At 43.7% G+C, this 17,471-nt stretch overlaps 1 protein-coding gene across 4 annotated transcripts in view; it reads right to left on the reverse strand.

Moving 5' to 3' along the window:
• Nucleotides 1–3,943: 3,943 nt before the first annotated feature.
• Nucleotides 3,944–17,471, reverse strand: part of fbxl6 (F-box and leucine-rich repeat protein 6) — a 69,606-nt gene continuing 56,078 nt past the window's right edge. For all 4 annotated transcript variants that reach the window (XM_080213766.1, XM_080213757.1, XM_080213786.1 and 1 more), the window contains exons 9-10: nucleotides 14,727–14,967; nucleotides 3,944–5,332 (exon numbers count right to left, since the gene is read on the reverse strand). In XM_080213766.1, the coding sequence (XP_080069892.1) occupies nucleotides 5,149–5,332; nucleotides 14,727–14,967 (425 nt within the window). In that variant the 3' untranslated portion in view covers nucleotides 3,944–5,148. The remainder of the gene's footprint in view (nucleotides 5,333–14,726; nucleotides 14,968–17,471) is intronic.

Genomic DNA, 17,471 nt, shown 5'->3' on the forward strand with positions numbered 1-17,471 from the left:
TCATTATTTCTAGCCCTGCTAGCCCCAGGCACCGGCAGCAGCCCAGAGAACGCCACCCTGGAGGCCCTACATTTCAGCCTAGCCCCCAACTCCCTGAACTGCCTACGTATGTCCCCCCTGCACTTAGTGCACGTAGGAGAGAAGGATGTAGGAACAATCACATCAGACTCGGTCCCTCCACCCTTCAAAATTCCCTCAACCCTTTCTGAAACATCCTGTACCCCTGCTCCAGGGAGGCAGACTACCATCCTGGAGTCCCGCTTTTGCCCACAGAACCGCCTGTCAATCCCTTTGACTCTCCCATCCCCCACCACTATCTCACACCCTGCACTCTTCCCTTCCTCCGAGGTATTCTGATCTCCCTCCCTTGCCTTCTCTACCCCAGCTGTCACCCCACCCTTAATATTCCGGGGTAATTCCTCTGGGGCGGTCCTAGTGCTATGACTCCTTTTCTTTTTACTCTTCCTAACTGTAACCCATCCATCTCTCCTCCCAGGTCCTGGTATCTGCTCAGTGTTACTGTCCCTATCCATTATTTCCTCATTTTCCCTAACTAAAAACATATCCTCCAGCCTCAGTTCCAGCTGCCTCACCCGGGCCCTTAATCTCTGCACCTCTAGACATTTCCCGCATATGTGGGCTTTCGGGAGATGTGCTGTCTCCAGAAATGTCCACATATGACAACGAACACAGTGAACCCGTGTAACCCTAGACCCTGCCATTATGTTTGCCCCCTATTAAGGTGTCCTATTTATTCCTGTTACCAAGCCTGAGCTCGCCCAAGCCCAGTGAGCTTAAGCCCTGTTACCTCTCACTCTGCTTCCCGCCTCACTCCGCTGCCCGCTCCCGACACTGCCCGCTATCTACCCTGGCCTTCTTTTTATACTCCTGCTCTCCCTTCCCAGCAGCCCCCGCGCCTATCTCCCGCTACGGAGCGCCAAAATAAACAAAAAACCCTCCCGACCTAGAATTAAGTCAAAATACAGTAATTACAATGCAGCACACTCACCAAAAGGCAGCCACTCGTCGAAATCACAGCTCCAGAGAACAGTGAGGTGGATCCTCGGGTGAGTGACTGTTTTATACTCCCGCGCTCCCTTCCCAGCAGCCCCCGCGCCTATCTCCTGCTACGGACCTTGTCAAAAGCCTTACTGAAGTCCATGTAGCCAACATCCACGGCCCTACCCTCAGCAATTATCTTCTTGCTTTCTCAAAAATCTCAATGTACTGAGACATGACCTCCCCTTCACAAAACCATGTTGCCTCTTGCTAATGTGTCCACTTATTTCTAAGTGGGAATAAATCCTGTCTTGAGGGCTCCTTTCCCAATAATTTCCCTACCATTGATGTAAGGCTCACCAGCCTGTAATTACCTGGCTTATTCTTGCTACCTTTTTCAACAAAGGAACAATGTTGGCTATGGCCAAGCCACCTAACCTGCACATCTTTGGATCGTGGGAGGAATCCAGAGGAAAGCCACACAGACATGGAATGTGCAAACCCTATAGTGACTCAAGCTGGGAATCGATCCCTGTTGCTGTGAGGCAGCAGTGCTAACCATTGTGCCCCCTCTCAACATCTTCCCATTTATTGAGTATTCCCTTGCTTTGCCCTCCTCAAATGCATTACCTCACATTTTTCTCGAATTTGATTTGCCACTTTCATGATAACATTTGGCCACTTTGAGTGTGCATCAACTATGACCCAGAAAAATCTACATGCAATTGTATTTTAGGGCAATCCTAAGGGTGTAAAGGAGACAATGTAGCATTTTCCTTATTTGTACTCAGGATTCACACGGTCCCAGCTTTTTCTTCCATCTGAGCATCTAGATCTGACCATTAAAAATAACTATAAACTACCGCCTTCACTTGCAATATACCAGGCTTTCTTTCATATTGTGCAAAAACTCTTGCTTGCAAATTAGGCGAAATAAGCACTCAGATTCCCCACAACAGACACCCATCTTGGATGGGCAACTCAAACTTTGATATACATGGTTTCAAATCAAGAGGCATATGATGCATCCCAGCTAGTGTTCCTTTCAGGATCAGGCATCATCCTCCCCTTTACAACATCATTTCTGATTTATTTCTGAACTTGAGAAGCTGTCATAAGGAAAGAATTTTAGCAAAACTAATTGATGGCATCATAAGCATAGTACACGGATTGACCATAAGAATATGCAGATAAGATCAGTGACCATCCTTGTATTGGCTAGCAGATGACAAAGGTAAGCCTTCACATAGCCCAAAAATAATTACAGGTCAATGATCAGTTAAGTGTGAAACCCAAATAAATTTTTGCACCAAAAAAAACTCAATGTTTCTTTTTCTAGTTGAGCAGTTAGATTCAGCATGAGTCATAGTATGCAAAGCTTAGACTCATCACAGAATCCCTAAAGAGCAGGAGGCCACTTGTCTCATTGAGCCCACACCAACAACGATTTACTCTGATGGTCTTCCTGATACTAAGGGGCAATTTAGCATCGCCAAACCACATAACCTACACACCTTTGGACATGATTGGTTCTTCTCCCAAAGACATATGTGAAACTACTGCCTCTACTTCATATGGTGAAGTGCCTCAAGCAACCAGGGATGGTAGTTTTGGATTAAAATGATACGATATTTCAGACTTCCGCAAAGCATACTTGACAGCTGTTTAACACAGTAAATTACTTCAATAATGCAGCTATGTTAGGAACAAATTTGCCATAATTTACTAATGCTAGAAAAGACCTCAATTGTGTCACATTCATCAGAAGTGGTGCTTCTAAAATAACTTCCATCTTTCTAGGTCTTTAATGTACATCTTTTCTATCAATAACATGACTCAAGTAATGGACTGACATTTGGAAAGTCACACCTTTCTTGATATGCAGACCATGTGCTTGAAGACTTGTTGCTTCTAAATTACTTAAGCTTTCCTGATCACTAATTAGAAAAATACTCCAAAAATAACCAAAGGGCTCAGCGATGCTAACTTATTGATACAGAAGATTTGGGCAGGGCTCTCAATGAATATTTTGTCTTCACCAATGAAAGGGATGATGCAGACATTGTAGTTGAAGTGTGTGAAGTAATAGTTACAATAATCATAGTAACAGAGGAAGCACTGGCATCCTGAAGATGGATGGGACAACAGGGCTGGAACAGTAACAACTAATTTTCAGTTCCATCTATGACTTGCCAAAGTTGATCAGAGTAGATTTTCTACCAGGAATCATCAGAGGCACCAACTAAATGACAGGCTCTAGCAATAGCAACAGAAACCTGCATGGTTTGTACTATTAAAACAAAGTGATACAGCACACAACCATTCAGCCCATCATGCAGGTCCCTTCTCTTTAATAGAACTCTCCAATGGATCAGCCACACTATCCCACACCCCTGCACAGTGCAAGGTTTTTCACTTCAGCATTACATAAGAAATAAGAAATAGGCGCAGGAGTAGGCCATCTAGCCCTTCGAGCCTGCCCCGCCATTCAATAAGATCATGGCTGATCTGAAGTGGCTCAGTTCCACTTTCCCGCCCTCTCCCCATAACCCTTAATCCCCTCTCTTATCAAAATTAAATCTCACCATCAAAAAAAAGTTCCTCATGTCAATAAATATCCCTTGGTTATTAATCCTTCTGGAACTTTCTCCTTGTTTGCTGGATCAAAACCTTACAGTTTAATATTCTGCTTAATTTATTGGTCACAGTTCCAGTCAGTAAAAAACAGAAATAATGAAACATTCTAAGTTTTACAAATATTTAATTACATAATCACATTTACATACTTCATTTATTGGTTTCTACATTCACTTTATTAGTATTAATCAAAAAACATTGTAGAACATACATTGCAAGATCATAAAAGCACCAATCACTGGTTTAGCATCTAGTTTGGAATGACCTCCCGTTCTCACTGAGCAGCCCCCCCCCCCCCGCCCCACCCCCAACCCTGTGCCTCCTCCACCTCATGGAGCAATTTACCAGGATTATAGTCACTCAGTTCTTGGGCATGTTGCCAATCATGATGTGATGAGAGAGAGAGAGAGAGAGAGAGTGCAAGGGTAACAACTGCCATGTTCAGTCTTATCCTTTGCCCAAATTTCTGCAGCAGGAGTTTGAAGACCTGAGAACAATTTTGCTCTCTCTCACCCCTCCCTCCAAACTCCAGTGTAATTAAACGAAATGAGACACAACAAGTTGCTGAACAGGGTGAGCTCAATGTAATCGAGGGAAGATTAGCTCCTGAGCTGTTCAGTTGCTTGCCCAGTTGGGAAAGTTACCTACTTTTCCTGAGAATAAAAACTGCAACAACTCCAAACGTTATTCAAAAAAACATTTTTAAATTTTGAGTTCACATTTTCAGTAATACGCCATGATTTAAGTCTTTACAAGAACAGCCTTTGCTCTTTCACCCAAATGTAAAAATGCAATTACCAATTAGCACCCTTAGCCTCCACTTAAACAGTGGGGATGAGAGAGGGTGGAATGTACAGAAAAAGAAACACGTTAAGGCACTAGACATTTATTTCCCCTGCAGTGTTCAGAGAAATTGGCTTAAAAATTATTGTAAAATTGTACAGAGCCCTTGCAGGGCTGCAAAACTGGGCCTCAGTTTACATTCAGTGACTCAGGGACATGGAAGCAGAATTTCAGAGCCATTGTGTTTAGAAACAGGAAGACACCAACTTATTCACTAAAATATATACAATTTCAAAACAGCCCTTACACTGCACTTCACACCAGTCTCATTTACAGTGTAACCTGTCTGGACATTCAGATGAATTTTAAAGTCAAATTAACTTTGCAACTTTTCCTCAATGTCACCAAAGCACCTGAGCACAGAACAAGCCTTTCTCCTCCTGTCTGCTTCACATATCTATGGCTTGGAGATGTTTTCTGACAATGGTTGTTTCTGTTTACTAGTAGCAACTGGAATACAGTTGATATTTTTTATCTTTTATTTACTGATTGTGCTTTGAACTTTATGGAAGGAGCTGGATTTACACACGCGTGTGCAAACACACATACACATTCACACACACGCACATGCACACGCGCATGCACTTTGTTTAAGAAAGTGAGTCTGTCACATCATCCACTGAATTTGCAGTATGGCTGTTGCTGGTGTCCACGAGCAGGCCACTTCCTTCACAACCGCCCCTTGTGATCCACGTTCACTGCTGGACTTCCCTTCTCCATGCCGCCCAGCAACCGGTTGACAAACTGGGAGATTTCGTCCTGGCCTCGGTAGATGCGCTTCAGCCCACGGGGGAGGCAGCGGCAGGACGTCAGATTTAGGTAGATCAAATTGGGGCTACTGCTCACCACCACTCTGCAGGACAGGGGCAAGGGGCAGGAAAGGAAAAGCAAATGTTATTCCAATGACCAGAAATAGCAAGCAGGAAATCAGAGATTTCCACCGAGAATTAAGATCCACAGGAGAGCATTCAACATCTGGGGGGGAAAGATCGGTTTAACAGCATTAAATACATAACAGAGAAATAAATCATTCTGCTTAAATCATCCACAACAGTGCTAATGATAAGCATGAACCTCCTACCTCTTCTCTACATCTAACTCTACCAGAACATGCTTCTATACACAAGAACTAAACAGGAGCAAGTTTTCCTGTAACCATACAGTAAAACCAGATAATCCCAACAGTACAGAATGAGGTTATTCAGCCTGCACTGACAACAGGCCCTATCCCCATAACCCCACACATATACCCCACTAATCCCTCTGACACTAAGTGGACAATTTAGCATGGCCAATCCACCTAACCCGCACATCTTTGGACCGTGGGAGGAAACAGAGCACCCTGGAAGAAATCCACACCAACACAGGAAACACATGCAAACTCCACACAGACCCAAGGCCAGATTTGAACCGGGGTCCCTGGCGCTGTGAGACAGCAGTGCTAACCACTGTGCCGCCCATAGTGGCTGAACACCTACATCAACCCCACTTTCCTGTCCTACCCCCTCTCCCTCCTACCCTGCCCCCACAAATCTCTCTAAACAACTAGACGAAAGCTGAGAAAGGAGACATGCTTTTTATCTCATTAGGACTGTTCGCAAGAATGCCAGTAGTAAAGGGAACAACAACATATACCTCAGGTGTTGCCATGGAGAATGCAACGGGAAACAGTTAACTGCCAAGCTTTTATTCAAATAGGCAAGTTGACACTGATTGCCCAAGGCAATATCTTGACCAGGGAATGGTTGACCCCTAAGCTTGGTTTAGTTGAAAGACGAGAGTTGCTGACGCAGACAACTGGCATCATTAGAACAAATCAAATGGCCTTCTGTGCTGTAATCATTCTTATGATTTTATAATTTCTGTAGTGCAAAGTTAGCACTGCACTGTGGGAAGTTTCACTGAAGTAACTGCAGACTGAATCTTACATGACTAAACTTTGTACCAGCAGGCATGCTGGAGGATCCTAGGTTCATCAGAGCAACACAGGACTTGGGAACAAGAATAGGCCATTCAATACTTTCAGCCTGCTCTGCACCATTCAATAAGACCAATTCCACTTTCCTGTCTGCCCCTCCATGACCAAACACTCCCTGTTCTATCAAAAATCTGTCTAACTCAGTCTTCAATAATGATCCAATCTTGCTGGAGAGAATTCCACAGACAACAGCCCTCAGAAAACAATTCTGCTCATCTCCATCTTAAATAGGCAACCTCATATTCTTAAACTACATCCCTTCTCAGTGTCCACCTACTAACTCCCCTCTGGATCTTAAATGTTTTGGAAGATTACCTTGCATTTTTCTAAATTTCAGTGGGTATAAGCCCAACCTGTTCAACCTTTCCTCATAACATTCAACACACTGACCATCTGACTTGGAAATATATCACTGTTCCTTCACTGTCACTGGGTCAAAACCCCAGAATTCACTCCCTTACACAACACAGCGGATAGCTAGGGATGATCCGGCAAAAAGGTACAAAAATTTGAGGTCACGTACCAAGCAACTCAAGAACAGCTTCTTCCCTGCTGCCATGAGATGTTTGAATGGACCTACCATATATTAAGTTGATCTTTCTCTACACCCTAGCTATGATTGTAACACTACATTCTGCACCCTCTCATTTCCTTCTCTATGCACAGTATGTTTTGTCTAAGAACATAAGAAATAGGAGGAGTAGGCCATCTAGCCCTTCGAGCCTGCCCCGCCATTCAGTAAGATCAGGCTGATCCGGAGTGGATCAGTTCCACTTTCCCACTTTCTCCCCATAACCCTTAATTCCCTTGCCTAGCAGAAATCTATCTATCCATGACTTAAATATATTTAGCGAGGTAGCCTCCACCACTTCAACGGGCAGAGAATTCCAGAGATTCACCACCCTTTGAGTGAAGAAGTTCCTCCTCAACTCTGTTCTAAACTGCTCCCCCCCCCCTTTATTTTGAGGCTGTGCCCTCTAGTCCTGTTTTCAAGGAACAAAGTTCGGTTACGTTCACCTTAGTGATGGAAAGGGATAGGCATGAACCTCGGGTCAGTAGTTTTAGCTGGGGGAAGGGTAATTATGAGGCTATTAGGAGAGAATTAGGAAGCATAGGTTGGACTAGGAGACTACAGGGTCTCGGAACATCCGAAATGTGGAGTTTTTTCAAGGAGCAGCTACTGCGAGTCCTTGATATGTATGTCCCTGTCAGGCAAGGAAGAATTGGTAGAGCTAGGGAACCGTGGTGCACTAAGAAAGTTGGTTCGCTGGTTAAAAAGAAAAAGGAGGCTTATGTCCGGATGAGACTTGAGGGCTCAGGTAGGGATAAGGTTCACCATGGAAGGCTTCTGCAGAAAATGCAGATGTATGGGATTGAGGGTGATTTAGGTAATTGGATCAGGAATTGGCTGGCGGATAGGAGACAGAGGGTGGTGGTTGATGGTAAATATTCGTCATGGAGTTCAGTTACGAGTGGTGTGCCTCAGGGATCTGTTTTGGGGCCACTGCTGTTTGTAATTTTTATAAATGATCTGGATGAGGGTATAGTTGGGTGGATTAGTAAATTTGCTGATGACACCAAAGTCAGAGATGTGGTAGATAGTGAGGAAGGGTGTCTTAGTTTACAGGGAGACTTGGACAAGTTGCAGAGCAGGGCCGAGAGGTGGCGGATGGAATTTAATATGGAAAAGTGTGAGGTAATTCACTTTGGCAGGAATAACAGATGTGTGGAGTATAGGGCTAATGGTAGGACTCTGAATAGTGTGGATGAACAGCGGGATCTAGGTGTATGTGTACATAGATCCCTGAAAGTTGGGAATCAGGTAGATAGGGTTGTTAGGAAGGCATACGGTGTCTTGGCGTTTATTGGTAGGGGGATTGAATTTAGGAGCCGCAGCGTCATGTTGCAACTGTACAAAACTCTGGTGCGGCCGCACTTGGAGTATTGTGTGCAGTTGTGGTCCCCACATTATAGGAAGGATGTGGAGGCTTTGGAGAGGGTGCAGAGGAGGTTTACCAGGATGTTGCCTGGTATGGAGGGGAGGTCCGATGAGGAGAGACTGAGGGATTTGAGGTTGTTTTCGTTAGAAAGAAGGCGGCTAAGAGGGGACCTTATTGAAACATATAAGATGATTAGAGGTTTAGACAGGGTGGATAGTGATAGCCTTTTTCCTCGGATGGAGAAAGCTAGCACGAGGGGGCATAGCTTTAAATTAAGGGGGGGTAGTTATAGGACGGATGTCAGGGGTAGGTTCTTTACCCAGAGGGTGGTGAGGGATTGGAATGCCCTGCCTGCTGCAGTTGTAAATGCGCCTAGTTTGGGGGCGTTTAAGAGATCCGTGGATAGGTTTATGGATGGAAAGGGTTTGGTTTAGGTTAGAGGGTCATTGTTTTTTAACTGGTCGGCGCAACATCGTGGGCCGAAGGGCCTGTTCTGCGCTGTAATGTTCTATGTTCTAAAGAACAAAAACAGCCCGGGAAACAGGCCCTTCGGCCCAACAAGCCCGCGCCGCCATTTTAACATTATCAGTCCCCCCTCCACCCATGACCCTTGTCTATGCTTATGGCATTCCACATTGAGGGAAACTAATTTAGGGACAATTTATTACCTCCAATCAGCCTAATAGCACATCTTTGGGGTGTGGGAGGAAACCGGAGCACCCGGAGAAAGCCAAGCAAGCACGGGGAGAATGCGCAAACTCCCACAGACACTGGCCCAAATCCATGTGTCTGCACAGCAAACAGTGATAGTCACTGAGCTGTCGTGTTGCCCAGTATCTGGTCCAGTTTAAGCACACACTAACGACATGAAGCACTAGGCCACTCTCGAACATCCAAGAGCAGCCCTAGTACGACCCATCGCGTGTATGCCCCTCGTTGGACAACAAGACGGACCAACTTAAAACCTGTGAATTAAAAGAGAAAAAACGTTATTATCATCCCATATCCTTTTACATTACTAGGGACGTCCCAATGCTAATGACCCTTATTTAAAACAATCTCCTATATCCTCCCATCTCCAACCCACTCATGTGCTTGTCGAAGTAACTCTTAAACAACTCCAGCGTGCCTGCCTCCACCACCTTACTTGGCAGAGCATTCCATACCCCCACAACCCTCTGTGAAAAACCTCCCTCTAATATCTGTGTTATACCTCTCCCCCCTCACCCTAAGCCCATGGCCCCTCGTACTGTGTGTCCCTAACATAGGAAATAGCTTACCTCTGTTTATTTATACCCTTCATAATCTCATATACCTCTATTGGATCCCCCCTCAGTTGTCGTCTTTCAAGAGAAAACAGCCCCAATTTGCTCAATCTTTCCTCATAACCCAGTCCTTCCATACCAGGCAACATCCTGGTAAACCTCTTCTGCACTCTCTCCAGAGTCTCCACGTCCTTCTGGTAGTAAGGTGACCAGAGCTGGACGCAGTACTCCAAATGTGGCCTAACCAACGTTCTAATCAACGTTTCTAAGTGGGAAGAATCTCTCTACCTCTACCCTATCTAGCCCCTTCATTATCTTGTAAGTCTCTATAAGAACCCCCCTCAGCCTTCTAAACTCTAACGAGTACAGGCCCAGTCTATTCAATCTCTCTTCATAAGCTAACCCCCTCATCTCCAGTATCAGCCTGGTGAACCTTCTCTGTACTCCCTCCAAGGCCAATATATCCTTTTGATATATAGGGTACAAAGAACAACGCTTTTCACTATATCCCAATACATGTGACAATAATAACTCAAATTAAATCAATCCCAGTCAGGGACAAAGGAGGGAATTTATGTATGGAGATGGAGGAAGTAGGCGAGATTCTTAATGAATACTTTGCATTGGTATTCACAAGGAGAAGGACATGGTGAATCTAGAGAGGGAAATGTTGATATTCTAGGGCATGTTGATACAAGAAAGGTGTTGGGTATTTTGAAAAGAAATTAAGGTAGACAAGTCCCCAGGACCTTATGGGACATATCCCAGAATACTGAGTGAGGAAACTGCTGGGCCCTTGTACAGATAGATCCTCTTTGGTCACAGCAGAGGTCCCAGAGAACTGGAGAATAGTCAATATTGTTCCTTTGTTTAAAAAGGGCAACAGGGATAATCCTGGAAATTACAGGCCGGTGAGCCTTACATCAGCGGTAAGGAAATTATTAGAGGGGATTCTCAGTGTAGACTGAGAAAGAATGATTGTAACAATAATAATGGCAATATTGGCTTTAAGAAGCAATGGTGTAACTCAGAGCTAAACATGCTGGGATTTTTGATCAAGATGTAATTAAAAACAGATGCAATCTGCAGAGTTACCGTGAGTCATGGTCTGGTCTGGTCTGGGAGTTTTGATTTGAAGCTTCCTGTATTGGCCAAATATAGGGAGCTGTTTAGCTGGAGTTAGACACTATAGCACCAAGGTTTATGGGTTAACCCATTAAGGCTGTGTCCCCCACATGCAGGCTTGGGTGAGCGTTATGGAGTCGTTTTCAAGTAATTCCATTGGCTGATTGAGCAATGTGATTGGTTGCCGGTTAGATCATTGGCTGGATGCCACAGAACCTTCTGGAAAGTTAAAACCATTTGCAGATAAGAGATGTTTCAGTCCTTTGGCTCTAATGATAACTTTAGAGATCAACTGTCACAAGAAATGCCCTGAAGAACATCTTCAGAGAAGACCATGAGGGTAGATTATACATTGGAAGCGACCCTGTCCATTTAAACTGGGTAGTATCTATTTTCAGTTAAAGTTCAGCCAAAGAATTAAAGTGTTGCAATGGTTGTAAATTTGAGTTTGATACCTAAAGTGTTAAAGGAAGATTATTAAGAGAATTAAGAGTCCACTACTGTCCTTGCCACATGAAACTGGAATGCTTGGAAAGAGTTTGAATCAATACCAAATAATATTAGACAGGATTTACTCACATTTGGAAAAGTATGAACTTATTAGTGACAGGCGACATGGCTTTGTGCTGGTGAGGTCGTGTTTCACAAACCTTTCAGCACAGAAACAGGGCTCTTGGCCCTTCTTGTCTGTGCCGAACCATTTTTCTGCCTAGTCCCACTGACCTGCACATGGACCATATCCCTCCACACCCCTCTCATCCATGTACCTGTCCAAGTTTTTCTTAAATATTAAAAGTGAGCCCGCATTTACCACTTCATGTGGCAGCTCATTCCACACTCCCACCACTCTGTGTGAAGAACCCCCTAATATTACCTTAAAACTTTTCTCCTTTCACCCTTAACCCATGTCCTCTGGTTTTTTTCTCCCTTAGCCTCAGTGGAAAAAGCCTGCTTGCATTCACTCTATCTATACTCACCATAATTTTATACACCTCTATCAAATCTCCCCTCATTCTTCTACGCTCCAGGGAATAAAGTCCTAACCTATTCAATCTTTCTCTGTAACTCAGTTTCTCAAATCCCGGCAACATCCTTGTAAACCTTCTCTGCACTCTTTCAACCTTATTAGTATCCTTCCTGTAATTAGGTGTTCAAAACTGCACACAGTACTCTAAATTCAGCCTCACCAATGTCTTCTACAACCTCACCATAACATTCCAACTTTTATACTCAACACTTTGATTTATAAAGGCCAATGTTCCAAAAGCACTCTTTACAAGCCTATCTACCTGTGACGCTACTTTTAGGGAATTATGTATCTGTATTCAAATACACTCTTCAGTGTCCTACCATTTACCAAGTATGTTTTAACTTGGTTTGTCCTTCCAAAGTGCAAAGCCTCACACTTGTCTGTGTTAAATTCCATCTGCCATTTTTCAGCCCATTTTTTTAGCTGGTCCAAATCCCTCTGCAAACTTTGAAAACCTTCCTCACTGTCCACTAACCTCTAATCTTTGTATCATCAGCAAATTTGCTGATCCAATTTACCACATTATCATCCAGATCATTGATATAGACGACAAACAACAATGGACCCAGCACTGATCCCTGTGGCACACCACTAGTCACAGGCCTCCACTCAGAGAAGCAATCCTCCACTACCATAAGAACATAAGAAATAGGAGCAGGAGTAGGCCATCTAGCCCTTCGAGCCTGCCCCGCCATTCAATAAGATCATGGCTGATCTGAAGTGGATCAGTTCCACTTTCCCACTTTCTCCATAAAACCTGTAATTTCCTCGCCTATCAAAAACCTATCTACCCGTGACTTAAATATATTCAGCGAGGCAGCCTCCACCACTTCAATGGGCAGAGAATTCCAGAGATTCACCACCCTTTGAGTGAAGAAGTTCTTCCTCAACTCTGATTAGACAGCCACTCACTGGCTTCTTCCAATGAGCCAATGTCTAATCCAATTTACTATTTCTCCATGTATACCTAGTGCCTGAAACCATCCTAACTAACCTCCCATGTGGAACCTCATCAAAGGCCTTACTGAAGTCCACGAAGTCCTGGTCACCATACAACCAGAAGGATGTGGAGGCTTTGGAGAGGGTACAGGAAAGATTAACTAGGATGTTGCCTGGTATGGAGGGTATTAGCTATGAGGAGAGGTTGGAAAAACTTGTTTTGTTTACACTTGAACATCAGAAGCATGGACAGAATAGGTAATCGGAGTCTTTTCCCAGGGTAAAAAATGTCATTACTAGGGAACATAGGTTTAAGTAAAAGGGGGAAAGTTTAAAAGATGTGACAGGCTATTTTATTTTTACATATAAAATTGTATATGTACACTGTTCCTGGAATGTGCTGCCAGGGGAGGTGGTGGAAGCAGATACAATAACAACGTTTAAGAGGCATCTTAACAGATATGTGAATAGAAAGATATGGATCTCGTAAAGGCAAAAGGTCTTTAGTTTGGAATGGGTATGATGTGTCGGCGTAGGCATGTAGACTGAAGGGCCTGTTCCTGTGCTGTTCTGTTCTTTGTTCAGAGTTCTGCAATCTCTCCCTATTTAGATAATCCACTTTAATTTTCTTCTTACCAAAGTAGACAAGATCACATATTCCCACATTACACACCACTCGCCAATGCTTTTGCCCACTCACTTCACCTCTCATGCCGTTGCAGACTCCATCACCTCTTGACAACTTACTTTCATACCTATCCTGGTCTCATCAGCAAACTTAGCTCCCATAAATATAGTCCCTTCATCCAAGTTAATGATCCAAATTGTAAACAGTTGGGTGCTACAGAAATGCAAATGTTTTCTTTTGTTATTTGAAATGAGATTGGCAACCAGGTCCAGATCCTAGTGGTCACAGGCACAAAAGAATGAAATTGGAACCAACTGATAATTTTATTCCAAGAAGCTATGAACTAGCTGGTGTGAGAAACCAGAAAATGTTGCACAGGGGCAGATATGATGATATTTGACTGGGTTAAAGATACATTGTTTAGTCAGAGTAATGGAATATTTAACGCTGAGAAGTTTAGAAAGGCAAAACAGAAAACATCACGTTTCTATTGGACCAATGGCAACAATCTTTCACTATTTCCTAATTTTGAAAACTGAATTTCTTTCTCCCTTCGACTTCTTTACAGTTTTACCAAATCCCTCTTACACCGACAAACTCCCTCTATCTACACCAGCCACACCAAGCTTGATGTGGAGCCGCTGCGTAAAGGCGAGTACATATTTTGTTTGTTCAAGTGTTAATCTAGATGAAGTCCTGCTGCCAGCATGAGAATACCGTGCCTTTGCCTGCTCAACCCTCTTGCCCATTTCAAATCTGTCCCAGACCAGGAGAGGATTTAGTCCCAGACCAGCTAACATTTGGGGCCAGCTGATTTTTGTACGGTCTTGACTGGTGAGCTGCAGACAGCAGTTGGGGTCCTTAATGCAGCTCACCAGTTTTATACCTGGAGCCCAAATTTCGGCTCAAATTTGGGCCAACATTCCTGGGGCATGAGTTCTTGACATGCCACCATAGCTTTCTGATGCTAAACTCATTTCTCCCTCTATATTCCTAATGAAGATATTAATGATACTGCTCAGTATCTAGGGGAGAAGGAAAAGGAGAACAAAACCATCAATACTCACCTGAACATATATGGGATTCCATACAAACATTTAAGTTGCTCATACGGGAATTGCACTGACCAGATAGTGAGCAGGTGACAGAGAATATCTTACATAAAATCATCCAAGTACAATGCAATTGATCTCCGAATCCTAGAGCTGTCACCTGGCTAAAAAAGTTCATTAGTTTCACCTCCCTGTTCAAGTCTTTTTAATGTGCTGAATGGTCTTTTCTCACTTCAAATCTTCTTATAATTTCTAAGATGAGATCACACTGAGTAGCACATCACGAATACCTGATAGCATCTAGTGACACCTTTGTCCCAGCCAGATTCAAAGAGCGCAGTACATAGTTCCCCTCAGTCCCTGCTAGGATTTCCATGGCCAGCTCAAGGTCCTTCTCATTGTAGCACTGCCCAGTGAGATCCAGTTCTTGCAAAGAATGTCTCCATTTCAATGCCATCTGCTCTGAGCCTTGTTTAGCCAACAGTAGGGTGGTGGTGCTACAGTAAAGTCCCAGAAACAGCCGCTCCAGGTCTGAAACAAGCAGAAAGTTTTATAAGAAAGCAATTTAGTCCTTTAGTCTCAACAGGAGAGGGTGTAGATGATAGAAAACATCGGCTACAATCTCAAGTGAGGAACTAGCTTGAATTTGACACTCAAACTCTGTAACCCCACAACCCCCTTCCCTCCCCTGTTTTGGAGGAAAACGTAACTTGTTTGATTAGTAAGTTTGCAGATGACACAAAAGGTTGGTGGATTTGCAGATAGCAATGAGGTCCATCAGAGGATACAGCAGGATATAGATCGGTTGGAGGCCTGGGAAGAGAGATGGCAGATGGAGTTTATTGCAGACAAATGTGAGGTATTGCATTTTGGAAGGTCTAATACAGATAGAAAATATACAGTAAATGGCTCTTAAAAGCTCTCAAGAGTATTGATAGGCAAAGGGATCTGGGTGTACAGGTACATTGGTCACTGAAAGTGGTAATGCAGGTGCAGAAGGTAGTCAAGAAGGCATACGGCATGCTTGCCTTCATCGGCCATGGTATTGAGTTTAAAAATTGGCAAGTCATGTTGCAGCTTTATAGAAGCTTGGTTAGGCAGCACTTGGAATAGAGGGTTCAATTCTGGTCTCCACACTACCAGAAGGATGTGGAGACTTTGGAGAGGGTACAGAAAATATTTACCAGATGTTGCCTGGTATGGAGGGCATTAGCTATGGAGGAGAGGTTGGAGAAATTTGGTTTGTTCTCACTGGAATGATGGAAGTTGAGGGGCGATCTGATAGAAGTCTACAAGATTGTGAGAGGCATGGACAGAGTGGATAGTCAGAAGCTATTTCCCAGGGTGGAAGAGTCAATTACTAGGGGGCACAGGTTTAAGGGGCAAGGTTTAAAGGAGATATACGAGACAAGTTTTTTTTCACATAGTAGATGCCTGGAACTCGCTGCCAGGGGAGGTAGTGGAAGCAGATGTAACAGTGACTTTCAAGTGGCGTCTTGAGAAATACATGAAAAGGATGGGAAGAGAGGGAAATGGTTCCCGGGAGAGTAGGGGGTTTTAGTTCAGTCAGGCAGCATGGTCGGTGCTGGCTTGGAGGGCCAAAGGGCCTATTCCTGTGCTGTAATTTTCTTTGTTCTTGTATATACATCTGAACATCAGGGGCAGGAGTAGGCCATTCAGCCCTGCTCCACCATTCAAATAGATTTGGCTGATCTGACTGTAGCTTCAACTTCACATTTCCACCTACCGCTGACCTTTCACCACTATGCTTATCAAGAATCTGTCAACCAGTGCCTTAAAAATCTTCAAAGACTACATCCACAGCCTTTTGAGAATGAGAGTTCCAAAAACTCACAACCCTCTCAAGAAAAATGTTTTCTTCATCTCTGTCTCAAATGGGCAACTCTTAAACAGGGACTCCCCTAGTTCTATATTCTCTAGCAAGAGGAAACATCCTCCCCACATCCGACTTGTCAATATCCGCCTCAGGATCTTGTAAGTTTCAATCAAGTGACCCCTCATTCTTCTAAACTCTCGAGTTGAGCAAGCTCACCAACACCTATACTTCCTCAGGAGGCTAAGGAAATTCAGCATCCCCACTTTGACTCTCACCAATGTCTACAGATGCACCATAGAAAGCATTCTTTCTGGTTGTATCACAGCTTGGTATGGCTCCTGCTCTGCCCAAGACCGCAAGAAACTACAAAGGGTTGTGAACGCAGCCCAGTTCATCACGCAAACCAGCCTCCCATACACTGACTCGGTCTACACTTCCTGCTGCTTCAGAAAAGCAGCCGGGATAATCAAAGCTCTCACACAGCCCAGACATGCTCTGTTCCACTTTTTCTCAGGAACAAGATACAAAACTCTGAGGTCACGTACCAACCAACACAAGAACAGCTTCTTCCCTCCTGCCATCAGACTTTTGAATGGACCTACCATATATTAAGCTGATTTTTCTCTACAACTTAGCTATGTATGACTATAACACTATACTCTGCACCCTCACCTTTCCTTCTCCCCTATGTATTCTATGAACGGTATGTTTTGTCTGTATAGCACGCAAGGTACAATACTTTTCATTGTATTCCAATAATGTGACAATAATAAATGATAGCCCAGCCTATCAGCCTTTCCTGATAAAGTAACCTATCCATTCCAAGTATTAGTCGAGTAAACCTCGTATGAACTGCTTCCAACCATTTATGTCCTTCCTTAAAGAAGGAGACTAAAACTGTACACCAAAGCCCTGCAACTGAAGCATTACCTTATTACTTTTGTGTTCAATTGCCTTTGCAATGAGCAATAACATTCTATTAGCTTTCCTAATTACTTGCTATACTTGTAAACTAAGTTTCTGTGATTCATTACTAGGACACCCAAATCCCTCCATACCGCAGAGATCTGAAATCTTTCATTTAAATAATATTCTTCTTTCCTATTCTTCCTACCATATCTTACCTGTAGAAACCTGAGACGTAGACAATCACGTCCTGGGAATTTGACAGTTTCTCTAATAATGTCACCAGCAGAGA

The sequence above is a fragment of the Carcharhinus amblyrhynchos genome, chromosome 2 (genome assembly GCF_965287045.1).
Source record: "Carcharhinus amblyrhynchos chromosome 2, sCarAmb.v2.hapA, whole genome shotgun sequence".
Lineage (NCBI taxonomy): Eukaryota > Metazoa > Chordata > Chondrichthyes > Carcharhiniformes > Carcharhinidae > Carcharhinus > Carcharhinus amblyrhynchos.